Source organism: Ornithorhynchus anatinus, chromosome 3 (assembly GCF_004115215.2).
Source record: "Ornithorhynchus anatinus isolate Pmale09 chromosome 3, mOrnAna1.pri.v4, whole genome shotgun sequence".
NCBI lineage: Eukaryota > Metazoa > Chordata > Mammalia > Monotremata > Ornithorhynchidae > Ornithorhynchus > Ornithorhynchus anatinus.
Window position 1 is genome coordinate 138042397 of NC_041730.1, and position 17500 is coordinate 138059896.

Here is a 17500-nt window from a genome sequence, read left to right on the forward strand (position 1 = left end):
ATTGTCCCCATCTGTTGCCGAATTGTACATTCCAAGCGTTTAGTACAGTATTCTGCACATAATAAGCGCTCAATAAATACTGTTGAATGAATGAAAATGAATGAACTTCACTTATCTGTGCCTTGGTTATCTAATCTGTAAGATGGGGATCGAGACTGTGAGCCTCATGTTCGCTTGTTTCCACCCCAGTGCTTAGGACAGTGCCTGGCACTCAGTAAACTCTTAACACATACCATAATGATTATTCTTATTATCTGTCTATCCACCTTGCTGTGTTGTACACTCCCAAGCCCTCTGTTCAGTGCTCTGCACACAGTAAGCACTCAATAAATCCAATTGATTGACATTGTGGAATTGAAGCACCTACCCTTTCGATAGTTTATTACCACATACCATGTCTTTTGCTAATTCCTAACTGTCCTGTAGTTGTTTTGCGTACTTCTGATATGATCACCCAGAAACTGATCCAAAACCTTTGGGTTACCATAATACGGCTCACTTGAAGACTTTGATTTTATATTCTGCTTATTATTCTCCCCTTCTAGACTGTAAGCTCACTGTGGGCAGGGAATGTGTCTGACTCTGTTATATCATACTCTCCCAAGCCCTTATTATGGTGCTCTGCACATATCAAGTGCTCAATAGATAAGATTGATTGATTGATTATGAGGGTCGGTGAATGTTCATAACCAGATGTCCAGGATATGGGTGTCTATGCTTGTATTTTTATCTATAATACCGGATAAAGTCCCAAGGGACATTAGAGGTAGTTGTTGGTCAAGCACGTACGTAGTCGTACACGTATGTAGAAAGTCATGGTAATTTCCATTACGTTATTTCCGATCCCCTCGACTCAGTGCTAGAAATGTAGAAAACTCTCCATCCAGTAAACCGTCTTCAGACACCTTTTTCTTCCAGGAAACTTGACCAAAGCCCCAGAGGCTAAGAAATCTAAGTAGGGCGCAGGGGGGGGAAAGGGAAAAAAGAAAGCCAACAAAACATTTCCTCCCCACCCCCGCCCTCTCCTACCTGAACAACAAAAGACCTGCGTAGGCAAGGTGGAGATTGAGAAGCAGATCCGTGTAAAGATGAATTGCTTTCACCGGCTTCTCGGAGACATGACATTTGTTCAGAAGATTAGTCGGGTTGTAATGTGTGGCATAATTGCACTGGGTTGATGTCCCACAAGTGAAAAACCTAATTGCCTGACAGGACTATGACTTTGTGGTACACACTCTCACCTTGTTAGGGCTTTTCCTGATGCGGTTCAAATGAAGTCTGGCGGCAGGTGTGCCTAATTTACCTTGCACCAGAATGTGTTGCGTCTAATTGCAAAGTGGTTGTTAGGAAAAATTGGTGGGTGGAATATCAAGTGACTTCACTGTACACTGGTGGCAGATGGGCCTTAAGAGGCATTGTGAGCTAAGTATATAGGTGAGGTGAGTTAATAAAGGATGTAAATTTTCCCCTAAAAGAGTAAAGCCTCGCGGTATGTAATACGTTTTAATTAAAAGGAACCCCGCGTTCCTGCTCTGGTCGTTGGATTTCCTGCTAAAATAGTAAAAGATAAAAAAGAAAAAAAATCACCTCAGATAGAATCCCGAGCCATCACTCCTCTTCTGGCTTTATTCTTTCGAGCATTTTCTAGTTGAGCATCGACTAAAGAGATACCACGAGATCTGACACGATCAAAATTTAGAATCCTGCTGCAAAAGTAATATGGCAAATGGAGCAAAATCTACTCCTTGGGGTGTTTTTGGTTTCTATTACTCGGCCGTTGACAGGATGCAGCCAACCTGAAGACCCTGGGCCCTATTCGAATCTGTCTCCTCTGCTCAGTGGTTGAACTCCGGGAGGGCAGGGATTGCGTCGACCTACTCTGTCGTTCTCTCCCGAGTGCTCGACGCAGCGCTCGTACACGCTAGGCTCTCAATCAGTGCCCACTTGTCTTCTGTGTAACCTTGGGCAAGTCACTTCACCTCTCGGTGCTTCGGTTACCTCACCTGCGAGACGAGGATTAAGACTGAGCCCTGTGTATGTAGAGGGAGCATGGTAGAGAGGACAGAGCACGGGCCTGGGAGTCAGAAGGTCGTGGGTTTTAGTCCCGGCTCTGCCACTTGGCTGCTGTGTGACCTTGGAAAAGTCACTTCACTACTCTGGGCCTCAGTTCCCTCATCTATAAAATACGGGGACTGAGACTGTGAGCCCTAGGTGGGACAGGGAGTGTGTCCAACCTGATTATCTTGCGTCTACCCCAGCGCCTAGGACAGTGCCTGGCACATAGTAATCATTTAACAAATACCATAATTGTGGTTATTATTATTAGGAAGGGACTGTATTCACCCTGATCACCTTATATCTACCCCAGCGCTTAGGACAGTGCCTGGCACATAGTAAGCACTTAACAGATACCATAATTGTGATTATTATTATCAGGAAGGGACTGTATCCACCTTGATTACCTGGTACATAGTAAGCGCTTAACAAAAAGTCTCCCCCGATTAGACCGTAAGCCCGTCAAAGGGCAGGGACTGTCTCTATCTGTTACCGATTTGTACATTCCAAGCGCTTAGTACAGTGCTCTGCACATAGTAAGAGCTCAATAAATACTATTGAATGAATGAAATACCATAAAAACAAAAACAAACAGAGCTCTGTACTAACTGCTTATCATCGTCATCAACAACAGTGGTATTTATTGAATGCTTATTATGTGCCGCGCACTGTAGTAAGCGCTTGGGAGAGCAGCGCTGTGCTGATGAATACTATCGAGGGGGATGACGCTTCTGTCGTACTTTCCTGAGAACTTAGTACAGTGCACATAATAGGCTCTCAGTCGGTGCCATTGATTGACTGATTAGTCAAGTGACTTGCCCAAGGTCACACAGCAAGCAGGACTAGACTCGGTGTCTCCCGATCCCCTGCCCTGGGCTCTTTCCACTAGCCCTTCGCTTGCCTCCGGTGACTCTGATTTTCTAACGGAGGGTTTGGGGAAGAAAAAGGACAACATGATGACGTTGGTGTCATAACCTCTCAACACACTGTCAGAACTCGGATATCTTACGCCTCACATGACTGCCAGTTCTCGTTCCGTTGAAATTCACTTTAGAGGATTAGGTTTCTCTTCTCTGTCTCTGAGCAGAAGTAACTCAGGTCCGAGTCCCGTGCCAGTCAGACCGATGACAGGTCCACCGAGTCTTTTGTAGTGTACTCTCCCAAGCGTTTAGTACAGTGCTCCGCACACACTAAGCGCTCAATAAATACCATCGGTGATAATTAACCATCGGCACCAATAAATTGCATTTTTGGGGGGTTTCATGGCAAATAATTTAATAACACTTGTAGGTTTGGAAAGAGCCTGGGCTTGGAAGTCAGAAGTAGTGGGTTCTAACCTCGACTCTGCCACTTGTCAGCTGCGTGACTTTGGGCAAGTCACTTCACTTCTCTGTGCCTCAGTTCCCTCATCTGTAAAATGGGGATGAAGACTGTGAGCCCCACGTGGGACAACCTGGTTACCTTCTATCTACCCCAGCACTTAGAACGGTGCTTGATACATAGTAAGCGCTTAACAAATACCATCATCATTATTATATATGTGTATTCAATTGTTTATTTTGACTACTTTAGTTGTACAAAGTTTGATGTCTATGTTGCCCCTGAAAGAGTACATTTCTTTAGGGGGAATATGTCAATTCCTTATTCTGTATCCATACGTTGTTATCATACTCTCCCAAGTGCTTAGTACAGTGTTCTTTACACAGTAAGCATTCAGTAAATAAGATTGAATGAATAAGCAGCTAGTACAGCGCAACACATGAAGAGAGGGCTCAGTGAATATTACAACTACTAGTTCTAGACTGTGAGCCCGTTGTCGGGTAGGAATTGTCTCTATCTGTTGCCGAATTGCACTTAGTACAGTGCTCTGCACATAGCAAGCGCTCAATAAATACTATTGAATGAATTGTACTTTCCAACCGCTTAGTACAGTGCTCTGCACCCAGTAAGCGCTCAACAAATACGATTGAATGAACGAATACTAATATTATCACTACTGCTACTTTAATTATTACTATTTGGTACAGTGCTCAGCACACAGTAAACACTCAATAGAAGCAGAGTGGCTCAGTGGACGGAGCACAGGCCTGGGAGTCAGAAGGACCCGGGTTCTAATCCCAGCTCCGCCTTACTTCTGCTGTGCGACCTTGGGCAAGTCGCATCACTTCTCTGGACCTCAGTTATCTCATCTGGAAAACGGGGATGAAAAGTGTGAGCCCCACATAGGTCAGGGACTGTGTCCAACCTGATTAACTTGTATCTCCCCCCAGCGCTTAGAACGGTGCTCGGCACATAGTAAGCGCTTAACAAGTACCATGGTTGTTATTATATAAGATTGATTGATTGATGACTACTATTACTACAAAGAACCCTTTGGCATGTAATCAAAAGCAGTCAGTCAATCATATTTTTGAGTGCTTTCTGTGTGTAGAGCAGTGTACTAAATGCTTGTGAGAGTCCAGTGCATCAGAGTTGGTAGACACATATCCTACCCTCAGTGAGTTTACAGTTTAGAGGAGGCTAAAATATAATTTATAGATATGTATATAAGAGCTGTGGTCTTGAGGAGGGGGTGGTGAATATCAATTGCCCAGAGGTCACAGATCCAGAGAAGCAGCATTGCCTCGTGGCTAGACCCCAGGCCTGGGAGTCAGAAGATCACGGGTTCTAATCCCAGATCTGCCACCGTGTCCTGTGTGACCTTGGGCAAGTCACTTTGCTTCTCTGGGCCTCAGTTCCCTCATTTGTAAAATGGGGTTGGAGACTGTGAGCCCCATGTGGGTCAGGGACCGAGTTCAACCTGATGATTTTGTATCTACTCCAGTGCTTAGTAGCTTAGTAATAATAATAAGGTTGGTATTTGTTAAGCGCTTACTATGTGCAGAGCACTGTTTAGTACAGTGCCTGGCACATAGTAAGCACTTAACAAAAAAAAAAATAATAATTATTCATTAAATGCATAGCAGACACAGAAGGGAGAGGGAGCCAGGGAAAAGAAGGAATCAGTTGGGGAAGGCCTTGGAAGAGATGATAAATGATGGTATTTGTAAAGTGCTTACTATGTGCCAAGCACTGTTCTAAGAGATGTGACCTTAATGATGCTTTGAAAATGGGGAGAGGGGCGGTCTGGTGTATATGGGAAGGATAGAGCTTTCCAGGCCAGAGGAAGCATGTGGGAAAGAGGCAAGAGGTGAGATAGACGAAATCAGGGCACAGGAAGCGAGCGCTTACTCTGTCCTAAGCACTGTGTTAAGAGCAGGGACGATACACAGATCCAAGCCTCAGAAGTTGTTCGTATTAGGACATACAACCAATTTCAGTCTACATTAAAAGTCTATTTATTTGAAGCAGCGATGGCCCCAGAGTGGATCACTTTCAATCAATCAATCAGTCAAATATATTGAGCACTTATTGTGCTCAGGACACTGTACTAAGCACTTGGGAGAGCGTAATATAATAAAAGTCAGACATACTTGCCCTCAGTGAGCTTACAGTCTAGAGGGGGAGAAAAACATTAATATAAGTAAATGATTTATGGATGTGGACATAGTGGTGTGTGGCTGGGAGGGAGGATGAATAAAGGGAGCAAGTCAGGAAGACGCAGAAGGGAGTGGGAAAAGAGGAAAGGGGGGCTTAGTCAGGGAAGGCATCTGGGAGGAGATGGGCCTTCAGTAAGGCTTTGAAAAGTGGGGGAGAGTCATCGTCTGTTGGATATGAAGAGGAAGGGCGTTCCAGGCAGAAGCAGGACGTGAGCGAGAGGTCGACGGTGAGATGGAAGAGATGGAGGTACGGCGAGTAGGTTGGCATTAGAGGAGTGAGGCGTGCAGTATGGGTCATAGTAGGAGAGTAACAAGGTGAGGTAGGAGGGGGCAGGGTGATTAACTTTCTTCCAGTTAATGCCCAGCTGAGTTCTGGTGTCTCACCGGACCTGTGGGATTTTAAATTTTGATTATGTCAGATCTCGTGGTCTCGCGTTAGTCACTGCTGAAACAGAAAATGCTCAAAAGAATGAAGAGAGAAAGCAATACGGCAAGCAGAAGAAAGTATACTGCTCCAGGAAACGTGGGGATTTTGAGTCACTGTTGTCATTATGCAGTTTGAAAATGTCAAAGTGTAAAGATAAACGCTAGTTATTGCCTCTTACTAAACGAGAGAGTTACATGTCTAGACTTTATCGGTGGCTCGGTTGTAGTGGTTGAGCATTCTACTATCCGCAGAAACAAACACTGAGCTGTTGGCAAACGACAGGATACGATCACTACCCTCAAGGGGCTTACAAACTAGCTGGGAAGAGAGACGAAAAAGCAATTTACAAGTAGGAGGAAGAAGGAGGGGGGCCTAGTAGATAGAATGTGGATCCCCTCTAGACTTTGAGCTTGTTGTGGGCAGGGATCGTCACTCTTTACTGCTGTATTGTACTTTCCCAAGTGCTTAGTACAGTGCTCTGCACACAGTAAGCGCTCAATAAATACGATTGAATGAATGATAGAACATGGGCCTGAGAGTCAGAAAGACCTGGGTTCTAATTCAGGTTCCACCACTTTGCTGTGTGTCCTTGGGCAAGTCGCTTCACTTCTCTGTACCTCAGTTACCTCATCGGTAAACCAGGAATTAAGGTGGTAAGCCCCATGTGGGACAGGGACTGTGTCCAATCTGATTAGCTTGCATCTGCCCCAGTGCTTAGTACAGTGCCTGGCACATAGTAAACCCTTAACCAATACCATAAAGAGAAGGAAAAATCAGTGTTAGTCCTAAGTATGAAATACGTAAGGTGGATGTAAGACAAGTACGGAAGTTCTCACACAGGTGGTTGTGAAGACTGTGTAGGGCACATTTCCAGCATCATTACGGTATTCATTATTTATTGAGTTGGTCGAGCGCTTACTTTGTGCGGAGCCGTGAATTGAGCCCTGGGGAGTGGTCCAGAGATAATAATCCAGGCTCAGTCTCTGCCCGCCCAGGGCTCACCGTCTAAAAGCGGGGGGACAGGGACTGGGTCTGATCTGATGGCATTGTATCCAGCCCAGTGCTTAGCACAGTGCTGGCCACATAGTAAACACCGCACGACTACCTCGGTCACTACGATTACGACGACACTGGGGCTGGGGACAGACACATGAGGTTCGAATACCTTGAGAGGGATAAACCAAGGAGTTAAACAAATAAACAGCAACGCGAAGCCTCCACAAAACTTCAGCTTTAGGGAAGCAGTTGTGGCTACGGTATTTAGTCGGTCGGTTAGTCAGTCCTATTTAACGAGCGCTAACGGTGTGCAGAGAATCCAAGTAAGAGTTTGGGAGAGTCCAGTACAACCATAAGCAGACACGTTCCTTGTCCACGACAAGCTTACAATCTAGGGTGACCGTGGTAGTGTCTACTGGACTCTGAGCTTTTAGCAACAGGGCCTTACTGATTTTTGTTTTTATTTTTCTATTTGTCTCTGTGCTTTATGACATTTAGATTGCTTTATTTTTCATCTTTTCCTTATCGCCATTGTCAATCCCCTCTTCCGCATTTATTTATATATTGTGAGCCCCTTGAGGACTAGGGGCTGTATCTAATTCCTATCCATATATTCTTCCACTGAACTCTGTAGGTAGCAAGCAGTTAATATATACTATTACTACTAATAATAATACTGATGGTATTTATTAAGCGCTTACAATGTGTCAGGCACTGTTCTAAGCGCTGGGGTGGATACAAGATAGGTTGGACGCATACATAGGGCTCACAATCTTAATCTCCATTTTACAGATGAGGGAACAGAGGCCCAGAGAAGTGAAGTGACTTTGCCAAAGGTCACACAGCAGACAAGTGGTGGAGCTGGGATTAGAACCCCTGACTTTTGACTCCTAGGCCCGCTCTACTACTACTACATGACTTAGTGGATAGAGCACGGGCCTGGGAGTCAGAAAGTCATGAATTCTAATCCCGGCTCCCCCGTTTGTCTGCTGGGTGACCTCGGGCAAGTCACTTCACTTCTCTGGGCCTCAGTTCCCTTATCTGCAAAATGGGGATCGAGACTGTGAGCCCCACGTGGCACAAGGACTGTGTCTAACCCCATTTACTTGTACCCACTCCAGCCCAGCACTTAGTACAGTGCCTAGCACATAGTAAGTGCTTAATAAATACCATAATTATTATTATTATTACTGCTGCTGTTGCTCAAGGAAGTTTTTTGGCTCCTTAGTGCTCCTGCAGGCCTCTTCCAGAAGGAAGAGTTATTTTTTGTTTATTTGTTTGTTTTGAATGGTATTTGTTAAGCATTTACTGTGGGTCGAGCACTAAGTGCCGGTGAAGATTCAAGTTAGACCAGATGCAATCCCTGTCCCACACAGGACTCCAAATCAGATACAGAAGCAGAGTGGCCTAATGGGAAAATGAACAGGCCTGGGAGTCAAAGAAACTGGGTTCTAATCCTGGTTCTGCCTCTCGTCAGTTGTGTGACCTTGGGCAAGTCATTTAACTTCTCTGTGCCTCAGTTATCTTACCTGTAAAATGAGAGTTAAAACTGTGAATCTCTGTGGGACGTGGACTGTCTCCCACCTGATTAGCTTGCATATACTCCAGTGCTTCATCCTGTGCCTGGCACATAGTCAGTGCTTAATAAATGCCATCAGAAAGTGGGTGAACAGCTAGTGAATCCCCATGTTGCAGTTGAGGAAACTGAGGCCCAGAGAAGTTAAATGACATGTCCAAGGTCGTGGAGCAGTCAAGTGGTGGAGTTTGGATTAGAACCCAGGTCCTCTGGCTCCCGATCTGGGCTTTATCCACTAGATCATGCAGCTTCCCAATGGTTATAGCCTTTCTATACACATAATAATAATAATAATGATGGCATTTGTTAAGTGCTTACTAGGTGCAAAGCACTGTTCTAAGTGCTGGGGAGGATACAAGATGATCAGGTTGTCCCACGTGGGGCTCACAGTCTTAATGCCCATTTGACAGATGAAGTAAGTGAGGCACAGAGAAGTGAAGTGACTTGCCCAAAGTCACCCAGCTGACAAGTGGCGGAGCCGGGATTTGAACCCATGATCTCTGACTCCCCAGCCGGTGCTCTTGCCACGGAGCCACGCTGCTTCTCTGTTATGTGTATGGCTTAGAGGGTGTCCATTACAGTGTTGGTAGGGAGCACACCTTGGGTTTCCGTTGCGCTCCCCAAGTGCTTAGGACGACGTACTCATTGTGGTCAGGGAATGTGTCTGTTATTTTGTTCTATTGTACTCTCCCAAGAGCAGTGCACAATGTTCTGCACACAGTAAGCGTTCAATAAATATGACTGACTGACAGTGCAATGCATTCAAGCTCAGTAAATATCATTTCTAATCCAGTGTTCGGTTTACAATGCTGCTCGTTTCTTCGTGTTTAAACACACCGATCAATGGGAAAAAATGATCTGATTCTAAATTTATTTTGAATGCCTGCATTTATTGGAAAAGAAAAAAACAACCCAAGTCTCTTGTTTGTGACAGCTAACAGACTCTACTTTTGTATCTTTTAGATTCTTTCTAAAGTTTTTCCTCAAGTGCAATCAGAACTGTTTGAAGAATGCAGGCAACCCCCGAGATATGCGAAGATTCCAGGTACAGATTTTTTCAAAAAGACAAAAAGATGATATTCCACATTTGCTTACAAACCTTTAAACCTGTTCAGAAATTTCTTTCTTTCTTTCTTTCTTTCTTTCTTTCTTTCTTTCTTTCTTTCTTTCTTTCTTTCTTTCTTTCTTTCTTTCTTTCTTTCTTTCTTTCTTTCTTTCTTTCTTTCTTTCTTTCTTTCTTTCTTTCTTTCTCTCTTTCTCTCTTTCTCTCTTTCTCTCTTTCTCTCTTTCTCTCTCTCTTTCTCTCTTTCTTTCTTTCTCTTTCTTTCTTTCTTTCTTTCTTTCTTTCTTTCTTTCTTTCTTTCTTTCTTTCTTTCTTTCTTTCTTTCATTCATCCATTCATTCAGTCGTATTTATTGAGCGCCTACTGTGTGCAGAGCACTCTACTAAGCGTCTGGGAAGTACAATTTGGCAACAAATAGAGACGATCCCTGCACAGAACGGGCTCATTTGTTTCAGTTGTCAAAGATCTTTGGAAATTCCCATTCCCAGCCAACACTCCACAGTTGTACCAAGACATTAAAACCTTTTCCTTATTTAAAACGCATCCAGTGTCTTTAATGCCAACAATTTAATAACCGGTTCAAGCCAGGGGAAATTTTAGTGATGAAAATGATGATTATTTTCTAAGTCCTTGCTATGGGCTAAGCACTGTGCTGTACACTGGGCTAGGTCCACAATAATCAGAAGCAGGACACTCAGCAAACAAGTGGCAAATCTATCCCTAGATCTCCTAACTTTCAGTCCTGTGTTCTTCCCAATAGACCACACTGCTTCTACAGAAGTATTCCCGCTTTGTCTGGTCTGGGTTAAAATCTGTCACTGTTTTCTTGAATTGCTGAGAACTAAAACTTTATGCAAAGACCCATTAGTTAGCCCGGGCTAAGCTCCGGGGCAGTAGAGAAAAGATTTCTGGAAATTTCTGAAATCGAATTCCCTTTCTCATTCAAGTACCCTCAGTCTAAAAGCTGTGATAAAAGTCACTTGAAGTCTCCTTCCAGTCAGTATTTTAGGGTCACTGTGGGACTCTATCAGTGGTTTTTATTGAGCTCTTTCTTTGTGCAGAGCGCTGTACTGAGCGCTTGGGAGAATATGATACAACCGAGTTGGAAGACCTGAACCCTGCCAAAACAATTTCAGGTGCTTTTTTTCGGCTCAGGTAGTCATGAGAGATTGCATGTTTTGACCACAGGTGCTTACTATGAGGTAAACACTGTGCCAAGCTCTGGGATAAATACGACATAATCAGACCATACCCGGTTCCTGTCCTAGACAGGACAGGGAGAACAGGGATTTTTAATCTCCATTTTACACATGATGACACTTAGGCCCAGAGAGGTGATTTGCCCACGGTACCGTGGCGGGCAAGTGGCAGAGCTGGGATTAGAACCCAGGGCTCCTGACTCCATTCAGCCACGTAGTCATCCTTGCCCCTCCCCTCAAAAGAATAAGGATGCTACTGCAACGTCCGGTTATCACTTATAACTGTCTTCTTGCTACCTTGAACCTCAGTCCTGAAGTGTCAGCTGAATTAGCTCTCTTCATGTGCCCTGTAGAACTGTAGTCCCTAGATCAACCAGTTATCTAGTCCATCAGAAGCAGCGTGGCCTAGTGAAAAAAGCACAGGCTTGGAGTCAGAGGACTTGGGTTCTAATTCTCACTCCGTCGCTTACCTGGTGTGTGACTTTGGTCAAGTCACTTAACTTCTCTGAGCCTCATCTGCGCAATGGGGATTCGATATCTGTTCTCCCTCATACTCAGACTGTGACCCTCATATGGGGCCTGATTATCTTGTATTTACCCTAGTGATTAGTACAGTGGTTGGCACATAATAGGTGCTTAATAAATATCACTAATATTATCAGTAGTATCGAATTATACAGAGCATAAAGTAGATGACCACTTAAATTTATCTCTGAATTCTTCCGGGTTCAAAGTCCTGGGTTCATATGGTTGTTTAATTTTTTATGAATGATATGCTGGGGTTTATCCAAATTGCTTCTGAATGCATCCTAACTGGGTAAACAATGAGAACTTTCCCCCTCCGTTTGACTAGAGGAAATGGGTCCTGAGAAATATAAGATTATTTTCCCAGATCATTCATATTTGGGGATGAAACAACCCAGTTATCAAGCCGTCCCCAAGTTTTTCTGAGAAATCTATGCCTAGCCATTAACCTTATGGCAAAACCTGGGCCGCGTGGATCTCTGCCACAGGAAGGAAACCGGACACATCGACAGAGCAACAATAGAGATCTGTAGTGAGGGGGGGCGGGGAGGAGAAAAAAATGTTTCTTCAAAACAGTCCGGCCTCCCTTCCATTTTTCATGCATCTCAGCTTCACGTGACCCCGGGTGATATTGATCCATCTGAGCAGAGCAGAAGGTCAAACCTGGAATGAGTCCTCTTTGTCTCACCGATGACTAAATGAAGCATCAGGTCTCAAGTGATCTCGTGGTCGACAGTGGAACCAAGAATAAGAGAAGGACTTCCTTGAGTCTCTTTAGCTAATCTCTCTGCCTCTCAGAAGGTTTAACTGGAACTTAACAGTACGTCAGGTCTTAATATTTTCAACCGGTTTCATTCTCTCGGCACCTTTCAGATGAGGAGGTGCCGGAATGAACTGCCGTGATGGAACGAAACCTAGAGCGTCTACCGGCTTTCTGCTGAATCTCACTCGTTTTCCCCTGCTGACTGACCTATATAGAGATGCCAGACTGAAGACAGTTACCTTTTTTCTAACCTTTACCTGTTTCTTTAATATCTCTTGGATCAGGAGCCTAAAAAATGTAACCCTTGGCCAAGTAATGCAGTGATTCCAGTTTTGCCCAAGCCCCTGGAATCATTTCTTTTGTTCCGAAAGATTCAGTAAAAGGCAAAACTCAGTAACCTGGGAAGAGGTTCAACTTTGTAACTCCCCAGTTCGAGGGTGGATAAGACGATGCTGGCCACAGGAGTGGAAGAGGTTCCATTCTGGAATTCCCCAGTTCAAAAGTGGACAAGATAGCGTGCAGTGTGGGAGTGGAAGAGGTTCAACTTTGGAATACGCCCCTATGAGGTTGGGCAAGATGGCGCCTGCCGTGGGAGTGGAAGAGGTGCAACTTTGGGAAACCCCACTAAGAGTGTGGAGAAGACGGGCCCACCCGGCAAAAGGAATAGGTTCAACTTTGGAATGCTCTGTTGCAAGGATGGACAAGATGGCGTCCGCCGTGGTGGTGGAAGAGTTTCAACTTTGGAACCCCCCACCACGAGGTTGGGAAGGATGGCAGGTGCTGTGGGAGTGGAAGAGGTTCAACTTTGGGATGCCCCACTAAAAAGTTGGACAGGATGGCGTCCACCGTGGGGATGGAAGAGATTCACTTTGGAACACCCCACTATGAGGTTGGCAAGATGGCACCAACTGTGGGAGTGGAAGAGGTTCAACTTTGGGATGCCCCACTAAGAGGGTGGAAAAGATGGCATCAGCCTTGGGGGAGGAAGAGTTCCAACGTTGGAATGCCTCATTGTGAGGGTGGATCAGATGACGTCCACCATGGAAGTGAAAGAGGTTCAACTTTGGAACACCCCACTATGAGGGTGGGCAAGATGGCACCTGCCATGGGAGCGGAAGAGGTTCAAGTTTGAGATGCCCCACGAAGAGGGTGGGCAAGATGGCATCCTTCAGGGGAATGGAATAGATTCGACTTCGGAATGCCTCATTGTGAGGATGGACAAGATCGTGCCCGTCAAAGGAGAGGAACGGGTTCAACTTTGGGATTCGCCAGTTCAGAGGTAGAAAGGATGGCATCTGCTGCGGGAGCGAAAGAGGTTCGACTTTGGAACCTCCCATTAGGAGGGAGGACGAGATGGTACCCACCATGGGAGTGGAACAGGTTCAACTTTGGGATTCCCCATTTCAAGGGTAGATAAGATAACATCCACCACGAGTGTGAAAGAGGTTCAACTTTGGAACGTCCCATTAGGAGATTGGACAAGTTGACACCCACTGCATAAGTGGAATGGGTTCAACTTTGGAGCTCCCCCACCAACTCAAGAATGGATGGGATGGCACTCCCCGTGGGAATCTCACTGTGGGGAAGCCACATGCCAGCAAGGAACACATGTGGGAAAAATGAGGATATTCTGGCTGTCTGGGGCGACTCAGGGTGACTTACCGTTTCCCAGGGAGGACAGTCTATAAAAAAGGAAGTGCTCGGTTATTCTGAAATATTAAAATAGCATCTGACTCAATCCAAGAAGTAGAAATTCTAGGACAATTGAGATACAGTCAGGTTTGCCTCGGGCCAAAGGTAGGGGAGTGACAATTAAGTAGGTTTTTCTCACTGTGTTTTTTTCTTTTCCTTTCACCGGCGACGCCTCACAATATTTCACTTTTCATTCATTACGTGAATAGGGTTATTAGTGTATAAAAGCATAGTTTTTTATTTTCTCCATATCATTTCTTGTGGTATTCTCGATGGACCAGAACAAACTGAATAGAAGATGGCAGTTGAGCATGAATATTCATCTCTCTTCACCTCCAATGCTTCCGATTCATCTCGGTACGGTTGTATGTAGTTTGATTACTATTAGTCAGAGGTTCAGATCCATTTGGAAGACGGGACCGCTTCTATAGACAAGGAGAACGTGCTAAGATGCTTACTTCATACCCAATCCATAATGACAATATGAGAGTCTAAGATTAATTGTGTGCTCAGAGAGGAGCTCTTCAAACTATTCTCTACAGAGGGTCAACACGCGGAGCCGTGTCTATTAAAAAAAATTGTAATTTCCTGTTCCATTTTTCTGTTACGGAGGGTCATTTCCGGGGTGAATGGGACAGATCCACCTGGTAGGTGTTTCAGGCAGTCCCTTTTGCCTGTGCTCCTTCTCTGTCTCTACCAAGAAGCAGCTGAAAGCTTAAGAAGCCTCTATCCATCATCTCTTCTATGGCCCAGCCTCTCCTGGGCACAAGAATAGAGCCCTTTCTCTCCCAAATAAAGGAGGAAATTCCATTGACGACCAGGGTCGTTCACCATCCGAATGAACTTGAAAGGGTTGCTTCCGCAGATTGAGAACACTTTCACCATTGGGAATCAACTCAGTCTTTTCGGGTGCAAAAACGTTCGCGATTGGACCTTACCAGCTTAATCGGGAAACAAGTCTAGGAGACCCCTGTGCTACACACTGGATGAGGACAACGGGCTGTGTTTCTGATACAGATCATCCGGTCTGGGGGGATGCGAAATCCTTCAAATCCTTCATTTGAAGACGGTCCCCAACCAAACAAATTTTAATTAGATAAACAATCTAATCAATATATCAACAGATCAATCAAAACAGCATCTTTTAAAATGAGTGGCCAGAGGGGTGTTTCTGAAGCTAATGGCTAGAAGAATATTTCCCTGAATTGAATGCACTTGTTAGCATAATAGGAGATTAAACTCTAATTAGGCGAGCAGGTTTTGAAGAGGAAACAATTGCCAGTTAAAAAAGAAAAAAACCCAACCCAAACAAAACACTATTATTAGCCAAAAAGCTGGTGAAGAGAGGTCAACCGATTGAAAACTGAACATAGCAGCCCTTCCTCCCGCCCCCCCCCCCCCCCCCTTGTCAACGACAAGATGTATTTCATTTCCTCTCTCCAGTTACGCGCCTTCGATTTTTTTTTCTTTACCTCTTTCTTACCATTTGCTTTTTCTTCACAGGTTGTTGTATCAACAACGGTCAACGTCGATGGCCATGTGTTGGCCGTTTCAGACAACATGTTCGTCCACAACAACTCTAAACACGGAAGGAGGGCCAGACGTCTTGACCCGTCAGAAGGTATGGCCCCTTCTTATCTGGAAAATGGTAGGCACACATTTACATACATGTCTTTTTGATTTGCAATGCTTTTTTTCGCATCATACTTTACGTTGGAACATTCCTCCAGTTATTTTCCTCCGGCTTTTCCTCGCCCCGCTACGGCTCAAACATCCAGAAAGCAGCATTCTCTCTGTTTGGGCACTTCTGGACTTCCTTTTCCCTTTCTTGTTTTAATACTGAAAATTTTTCCTCACTCCCTTCTTCACCCCCCCTCCATTCCTGCCTTTATTTCTCTCTTGGTTTGTTTACCGGCTTTGTTTTGCTTACAGCTTTTCTTGCAGATTTTATTTATTTTATTTATTTTTTTTTTGGCTTGTCATAATTCTTGATCCAGAGGTACATTCTCAGGTTCTGAATGCAAGCTTAAGTGGATGGTAAAATCGTGACCGAATCTGTAAAGAATTTACTAGGAGATCAATTTCCTGTCGTCGGGCCTTACTGCTACAGAGGAAAGCGGGAGAATTTTTGTGTGAGAACAACAGAGTAAAGTGTTCCTTCCCTGCGTGTCTCCTACCTCAAACCTCCCTTCAAACTAATTCAATGTGATTGAACCCCTTGCCTACTTATCAAGAAAGGAATCTGTGGTGACAAGAATCGAAAAAGCATCCCTAAACACTCTCTCACAGTTCTGAAAGACTGAGCCCAGTTCTTAAACAATGTTTGGGAGACATGGCTATATTTGAAAAGTCCCAAGAAGCTACCTAGGCAAACACATCTCATAAATCCCTCTTAAAATCTCACCTACTTTACTGTTAAAAAAACTCATGAAAAATAATTTTGAACGGCTCAGGGATGTGAACTGTTTAAAAGTGTGATTTCTTCCAAGTGGAATCCAAATTAAACTCCACGATTAAATCCTTTAAAGTAGTAAACGGTCCAGAAAGCTACATGGGGAAATACAATGCAACCCTCTCCACCTTATAGTAAGGCATTTAATAAGAGCTCCCCATGATAGAACCCAGATGGATACCCAGAAAAAAAATGAATGAAGCAAGCAGTGATTATCCGAATGAAATGTGATTCAGACATCAAAAAATGGAGTACCCTTTACCCTTTATGAATCTGCTGTGGTCCACAAAAATAAACTAATTTGTTTTTCTGCATTAATGACTGTTATAAGAGAACAAAAATATAATAATTAAAGGTTGCCCTGAGCACAAGAGTCATTATAGCCTATGACGTATTGTTTATCTCTTTCATATGCACTGAAGAAAGGTGTGTGTTTTGCTTAGCAACCATCACTAATGAGGTTCACAATTAAGAAGGTTGAATCCTCTTCCTTAGTCCTCTTCTTCCCTAGAGAGGGAGAAAGAGAGAGAGAGAAAGAGAGAGGGAGAGAGAGAGGGAGAGAGAGAGCTAGCAACATTATGGGTTCAAGTAAGCATCGCTCAGCCCTGTGGTTAGCGTTTAGGGTAGGTTCCAAATTCAGACTCTTCTAATGAGCTATTGTGATCTTAGCAAAGTACAAGTATTTATTTTTGTAAGTTGCCAGAAAAAGAAGTATCTGACCGTAAGCAACAATTGTAACGTTTAGAAAAATAAAGGCCACTGGTGAGCACCTTAGGGATTTAGAGCCATTTGAGGATAGGGACCTAAAAGCACCTCGCGCCTGTCGTTAAGATTTGGGGCAGCTAATCCCAAAGTTCTCTGAAATCCGACATCTGAAGTAGATGATCTTCGTCAAAAGTCTGAGTTCTTCCGGGAAAGCACGGGCGGCCCCAACGGACTTCACGTGCGCTGGGTGAACCCCAGACTTGGTTTTTACGAGAGCGACGGAGTCGGTAATAAATAAATAAATAAAAAACAACACAACAACAACCACCCAGCGCTTCGACCGTCAGCGCTTGGAGGCTAAACGCTTTTCTCTTTCAAAGAAGAGGCTTGGTAGGCAGTCGCTGCCTATCTCCTTTCTTCCTGAGTGACTTGACAACTTAAAATCTGGAGGGAAGGGGCATTCCGTTCTTCAAGTTAATTTTCCTCCTTTTGCTCTGGGGAGGCTTAA

The 17500-nt window shown here is 44.3% G+C and overlaps 1 protein-coding gene and 1 long non-coding RNA gene across 5 annotated transcripts in view; one reads left to right on the plus strand and one right to left on the minus strand.

The window, feature by feature from the left end:
* The window catches only part of LOC114810330, a 2321-nt gene extending 957 nt beyond the window's left edge, over positions 1 to 1364 (minus strand). The window contains exon 1 of the long non-coding RNA XR_003758032.2: positions 1242 to 1364. This is a non-coding gene — a long non-coding RNA (uncharacterized LOC114810330). The remainder of the gene's footprint in view (positions 1 to 1241) is intronic.
* EBF3 (EBF transcription factor 3) overlaps positions 1 to 17500 on the plus strand; it is a 201842-nt gene that overhangs the window by 129910 nt on the left and 54432 nt on the right. For 2 of the 4 annotated variants that reach the window (XM_039911636.1, XM_039911638.1), the window contains exons 7-8: positions 9557 to 9638; positions 15339 to 15483. In XM_039911636.1, coding sequence (XP_039767570.1) covers positions 9557 to 9638; positions 15339 to 15483 — 227 coding nt within the window. The remainder of the gene's footprint in view (positions 1 to 9556; positions 9639 to 15338; positions 15484 to 17500) is intronic. The other 2 variants (XM_039911637.1, XM_039911639.1) reach the window with 1 other exon arrangement.